Consider the following 7,364-nt stretch of genomic DNA (forward strand, 5'->3'; position numbering starts at 1 on the left):
TCCTTGATGAAACCAAGAAAGAAATGAAAACAAACATGGCCAGTCTGAATCTCTGAAAACTTCAAACCAAGTATTTCGGAAGTACAGTAGAACACGGATATAATGAACACAGATATAGCGAACAAACGGATACAACGAACTGTTAAGAAATCCCTGATTTATCTCCTATATAATATCATATAAAATTTACGTATATAACAAACTCTCTACAGCGAACTGATATCTGATCACCGACAAGCCCATCTATCACTAATTAGTGACGTGTCTAGCGAACTGAAAAATCTCACTCAGTGGCTGTACACAATTAGCGGCGAATCAACACAATGGCGGTGAATCAATACAATCAGCGGTGACGGATCAACCTTGTTAAATTTGCATTGTGTTAATCTTACCTGTACATGTAATCTTGTCAGTAAAACAAACATTAAACATATAAATTTTAAAAGATTGTGTCCAAGTGTTAGTTCACTTGCATATGCTATCATGGCGGGCAATATTTAGAGAAAAGCTATCAGTTTAGAGACGAAATTGAGAACTATTAATGCTGTTGATGCTGGACATAAAAACCAAGAAAGACATTGCAATGGAATTTGACATTCCAAAATCAACATTAAGTACACACAAAAATTAACAGACATGACATCATTTGACAGTTTGGCTGATCTGAATGATGCCGTTTCACGAATGCGGTCAGCGAAACGAGGCCAAAGCAAAATCACAGACTACACATCCCGTATGTAAATCGTAAAATGATAAATATGTTTACATTTTGTACATGTATTTGATAACAATCTTCGGAAAATTTTATGAATTTAATGTTATTAAATCAATGTTATAAAATCAATGTTATAAATTGTTATCAATTGAATGATCACTGCTAATACAAATCAATGCTGCAATTACGTGTATTGTGTTTTGTCTTATCCAAGATGGTGGACGTTTCCGAGCGAAAATGTGTATAACGAAACATTGATATAACGAAACTGATTTCTCTGGTCCCTTGTAGTTCGTTATATCTGTGTTCTACTGTATTGTGATCTAAATCATCTAATGACCTTCACCTTGGATAGATGTCTGCCATATTCTAGTCGAACATAGAATCCGCACTAGTGATCATGTCAGGAAAAGACATTTTTTATCAAACATAAATACAACAAAAGCAGTCAATAATATATGAATATATAAAAATAAATAAATCTAGTTGCAAACAGATTGCAGTACAAATATGAAGACTCCATACCATTTACATGAACACATCAATACTTTCAGAATGAAAATGTTAACAAGCAACTCAATACTAACAAGAACCTTGACAGTGACCTTCTCATTTCTCATTTCCCCAAACCAGGCATTTGACAGATTTTGATAAAATTATAAATTTGTACCTTTGAATAACAGAAATATGACAGTTAGGCTATTTTCACAGGGAACACTGATTGGCCATATAGATTGGTCTCCAAACCCATCACATCGTATTTCATCAATCTCCTGCATCTTTGGCCACTGCAAAACTCTCCAAAAAGAAAGAAGCCATCTCAGAAGTAAATACAAGCTGTGATGTTCCTGTGACCCTGAAACTTTAGCAAGTAGTCTGTAGCCCGAGTCTATTTCTTCTGTTTGTTTTGTTTGCTTGTTGTTTAACGCCGCACTCAGCAATATTCCAGCTATATCTGTAAAATAATCGAGTCTGGACCAGGCAATCCAGTGATTGACATCATGAGCATCGATCCACGCAATTGGGATCGAAGACATCTATCAACCAAGTCAGTGAGACTGACCACCCGATCCCGTTAGTCGCCTTTTACGATAAGCATAGTCGCCTTTTACGGCAAGTATGGGTTGCTGAAGACCTATTCTACCCCGAAATCTTCACGGGGCCTTTGGTTAAGTAAGATCACATTATACCAGTCCATAGGCTAAGACTATTATACACCGAAACTTAGGCCAAAATACATTTTTGAGCTAGAAGACTCAAAAGTGTTTTGCACAGACTGATATGAAAATACTAAATATCCTACAATTGAAATTCTGTCCCATCCAGTATTGTCAGCTCAGCTAATAATAGTCCATATAATAACAATTAAATCTACTACAAATGAAGAGCCTAAACAACTTCAGTTAATCATGCCAACAGAGCAAAAAATAAATTTAAACCCCAAAAGTTAGTTTTTCCTTTTATAAAACTAAAAACATGTAACAATATACATGATATGGTTAAACATACAGAGATGTGCATGTCGTAATAGTTCATGAATCTAGTCAGACAAACTCGGCAAACAATGACAGTTAATCTATCCCAACCAGCTGAACAGGATAAGATTGTGGTCAAGACATCATTTCCTTTCCCCTGTTAAATAATAACAATAATGTGGAATCATCTGTTATGAACATAAAATGATACTGCTGCAAGGCAATATACTCTGTGTTGGAGGCCTTGTATAGATAATAAAGACTTGAACTTGAAAATACATACATTTTACACTGCAATATGGACAACATAGCACTTGGACCAGACCAATATTACATCTTGTTTTATAGATTTTTTTAATCAATATCATGAATATGCCATGATTAGGATGATGCAGGATTCAAATTATATAAAGTTCCTGAGGGATTATTCAAATGCAGGTCCCCATGAGGTAATGATCTAATTGATGATATATACTATTGATGAGATAAGGTGAAATGGGGCTTAACTTCATGTCCCAAGATTATTGCTCTCGTATGGGGTGTATACATCCACGTGTGTGTCACTGCTTGTTCTAGTCCGGACTTATGAGAGTTTCATAGTCCTAATTCACTTCTAGCTTCTATGTCGCTGTTTAACATGAATAACCCAATCAAAGACAATATACTGACACCAAGCTGACAAGTCATTGTTTTATCCCCATAATGCAGAGTTCCAGGTAGGGTAACAACAAGTACCATATAAAAATGTAGTATGGTATGATGCAGCCATGGGATCGAACTACTGAACTTCCGCTCCACTGACAGATGCTCCATCCACTACACCACAGTGATGGCCATATAATATTAGTCCTTTTTAAGCTGCAGGTAGCTCCCTCAAAGGCAGAAATCTAATTTATCATTTTGATATTGCTTCTATCATGTTTCTAACAATTAATATCTATGTAACCAACTCAAAACAATTATCATAATACTTCCTTTGCTTTCTGGAATGCAAAATAATTAGTTACAATACAAAAGACTATTACCATATTTGGCAGACAGTGATGAACATGACTTATTATGTAGTCAGAAGGTTATTTCAATTCATTTGTGATAAAACTGATTCATTTGCAGAGAAAAATAAACATAATTTGTCCACAAATTAAATGAATTGCACAAATGATACAATCTAAATCAGTCAATGTCCAAGTCCTATTTTCACTTTCCAATACTTGAATTACCTCCCTTCCCATATGCCAACAAGCACAGTTCTATCTCTAGGCAGGCTAGGAAATAACTCAATTTTGTAATTTGCCAGACCAAACAGACGGACCGGTAGTTCTCCTGTAGCAATATGGCAAATATGATTATTGCTCAGAAATGGAGGGTTATTAATATTTTTCTGTTCACAAATTTGATAATTAATTAAGTTAGGTTAAATTAGTAAGAAGACTTAGAAGTATGATACAACTACCGTACAAGACACATGAGACAAAAACCTGCCCATCTTGGCACATATTACAAGCCATAAGATAATGAGCAAACACACATGCATTCAAATGCTGTGTCTGCACACCCATTTTTGACTTATCCACCAAGGTATCTCACAGCTCATAATTAGGGTGGATTTTATAGTGTAAAAGGAATGGGAGTGTGCTGCATTAAGAATTAGTTGAAAAATAGATAATCTCACCCGAGTATGTTTTGATATCAAATATATCAACACAAGTTGATTAAAGTGGAAAAACTCTGAGGCTTGCCAAGGAGTTTTTTCCACTATCATCAACGAGTGTTGATATATTTGATGTCAAAAGACACAAGGGTGAGATTTTATCTATCATTGAACATCATTCTTCCAACTTTTTCAGTTTGTAGACAGTGCTAAGCAGTGCCTAAGTGTAAAAAGTACTGCAAACAGCTTCAGTAGCAGAGCCATTAGTGATGTCATTTGATTGTGACGTCATGGTTACCAATGATGTCACAATGGTCTGCAAAGCATTGTGATGCAATTTCATTGCAGCAATATCTACAATGTAGACATCGCTTAATCTCATCCAAGCATATTTCCTGTGGGAGACAGTTTGGGATGATAAACATAGTTAGATGTTTATCGATCCCATAAATCTTTCAGATTTACGAATACTAATATGGATACTTTCACCAGAAGTCTCTTTTTTTCTTCTCAATGCCAAATTTGAAAAACAATGGTGAAATGGATACAACATTTACTAAATATTGATAGTTCTTTTCCACAAGTGGCTATTACGAGTTATGTCCTCCTATGTCCCTCCTACTGACCAATCAGATGACACCTTTCATATCACTTGCATTTGCTTCAAATAAAATGGCGTGAAGGTGATCTGATCGATAATCAAGATCGATATTGTAATAAAACAGGTGTAACTTCGCAAAGTGCATCAAATCTAAGTCATACATTACTAGATGTGTTGTGATAATGTATTGGTTTAATTAAACTGAATAATAGCACTGTTGTTTTGAATCATTAAGGAATGTTGGAAGTATAACATGTTATATGTCAACCCAAAATTAATTTAAAAAAGAGAGAGCAGCTGGCAGTAAATAGAGGAGGATTATCTTAACATGCAAATATCATAATCTGCTGTGACTTTTTAAGAAATCATTGCAGTGTTTCAGGTGGGTTTTATATCAGACAGTTACAGGGACTGGGAGCACAGGAACTTGGACATAACTTACTTTAGCCAGTCCGTTTCATTTCGACCTTTCACAACAATTAGCGATTCTCAATGTCATATGACTTTGGCAGGTTGCCATACTCTTGAATGATGTCATAAGTGACTTTGACTGATAATGTCAGTATATTAGGGTCACATATATTTAGGTCAATGAGAAATTAGACAACAAGGTCAAACTGCCCCAATGAAAGTGACCAGTGTCGATATTTCATCTGTCTGTTGTTTATTCTTAGAATGAAAACCCAGTATCATACAACTTAAATTATATATAAGCTATTTTTTGCGAATAATTAATGACAATGCAGGTAACAGCCCTTGTATTCAGCAGTCCAAGCCATGTATTTACAGGTCAATATATTGGTTGGTTTGTTGTTTTACACAGCACTCAGCAAAAATCCAGCTATATGACGACGGTCTGTAAATAATCAAATCTGGATCAGACAATCCAGTGACATGCATCAACCAAGTCAGCGATCCTGTCCACCCGATCCCATTAGTCGCCTCTTACGTCAAGCATAGTCACCTTTTACGGCAAGCATGGGTTGCTGAAGACCTATTCTACAGTAGATCTTCACAGGTCTCTGGTGTCATGTGGCATGCTTTAATATATAGACTCAATATCCAGTATATATATATATAAAGAACATAAACACTGGGTAAATGTACGAAAGGCTTAAAAGAGGCTTGAAAGACAAATGTTATTATTTCAGAAGAATTGTGATACAAATCAATCTATTCTAACAATAACAAAATGTCAAATGATACCAACACATTGACCAAACCATGGTGGTTTTATACTATTATGAAGAGTGAGTTAACAACAAACTTATCAACAACTTATGCAAAACATACAAGCCCTAACAAAATGTTAAGGCTGTATTTCTGTGTTTTCTTTTCAAACAAGGCACAATATTGGTTAGCATATTACAGCAAGGTGAAATGTTATCATTTTTCAATATGTTCTAGGCTTTAATACATGTCAAATCTTTAAAATGATGTCTAGAAATCATGGAAACTGTGGATGCACGACAATTTCTAAAGTATAAAGAATGGAATACACTATAAAGTCTCCTCAAGCATTGTCAAATATTCTGTACATGTACCAAAACAGATGATGATGAAGAGAAGGAGCGACAAACTAAGGGCAGTCTGTGACTTTAGCCACCAGTCTAAAGCCTGAGTCTAGTTACATTTAATTCAGTCTGGTAAGTTCAGCCATATAGCCATATTTTCAGACTAAATTCTACTGAAGGGTCTGAAAGATGTGTGGTATAGTAGATAACACGTTGAATCTGTAATCATACCAACAAATGAGTCCCACTTAATGAACCAGCTGAAACAGATGATCAGGTCTTAGTGGTGTAATTGGCATTTACTTGCTTATGCTATTACATTATTATTATTATTATGGTTACAAACAGATAATAAGGATCCAATTAGTCCTTCCATTACCTCTGCCTTCATTAACAAGATTAAAAGATGGGTGATCATGGTGATGTGGCAATTATTTAGTTTGTATGGGGCCATGAACACCTGAAGACGGTAAACATGGATAAATATGTCATTTCAAATACGGCTTAAAGGGAGAATCGTCTTATATACATCCGCTAAAAAGCGAGAATTGTCTAATATACATCTCAAACATATATTAAAATTATAATCAGACACAGGTCTTGTAAATCCAGTACACATTTCCAACGTGTCTTTCCCTGCAATTTTGCTAACAGAAACAGTTCAGATATACCACAATTGTAACATGTTTAACACAATTCTGTTCCAGTTACACAACATAGAACCGCAACTATAGGTACTTGTAATGTAGGTTATTATTGAAGAACAATATGTATTAAAGCATGATAGCTTGTTTCATTTCATCTAGGCTTAATTTCACCTTCAATAACCTGGTCTCCTGTTGGGATATTCTGAATCCAAACTGAGCCCATGCAACTGCATGGGTTGATGATGTAGTTGTGAAACACATCTAAAAAATTCTGTTGACATTGGGCCATGAATTATGCACCAAACACACCCTTAGACAATGCAACATGACTCATCTGTAATGAATGATATCAGTATAAATACATAAGTGTTTGTGAATGAGATGCTAAATCATTTTATAAGTCCATGTGTACCAATACATGTATAAGGAAAACCAAATCAGTGTTGACAATTATGATACGTCACTGACAAAGTACAAATATCAGACATTTGTTGGTAAGCAAACCCACCTGTTTCCTAATAATAAACAAACAAATACAGAAAATCGTGTTAGTATCAGCGTTCTTCACACAAATGCTCTTTACCTGCAAACAAGGACAGCAGAAGTCTAATCGCATTGTCCGACGCACCAATCCAAGTGGCGATAAAACTTACAACTGCCGCCACAACCATTCTACCCTCATTACCGTTTGTTTATGACGTGTTATGTATCAAAGCCAAACAACATGTGGATTCTAAAATTTACGTTGCAACGAACTGCCT

The 7,364-nt window shown here is 35.3% G+C and overlaps 1 protein-coding gene across 1 annotated transcript in view; it reads right to left on the bottom strand.

Annotated features, from left to right (window-relative positions):
- Positions 1–7,364, bottom strand: part of LOC139470816 (lysophospholipid acyltransferase 5-like) — a 43,862-nt gene extending 36,498 nt beyond the window's left edge. Inside the window, exon 1 of the mRNA XM_071253111.1 lies at positions 7,187–7,364. Coding sequence (XP_071109212.1) covers positions 7,187–7,274 — 88 coding nt within the window. The 5' untranslated portion in view covers positions 7,275–7,364. The remainder of the gene's footprint in view (positions 1–7,186) is intronic.

This window comes from Haliotis cracherodii, unplaced genomic scaffold, assembly GCF_022045235.1.
Source record: "Haliotis cracherodii isolate W230 unplaced genomic scaffold, xgHalCrac1.p SCAF_21, whole genome shotgun sequence".
In the NCBI taxonomy this organism is placed as follows: domain Eukaryota; kingdom Metazoa; phylum Mollusca; class Gastropoda; order Lepetellida; family Haliotidae; genus Haliotis; species Haliotis cracherodii.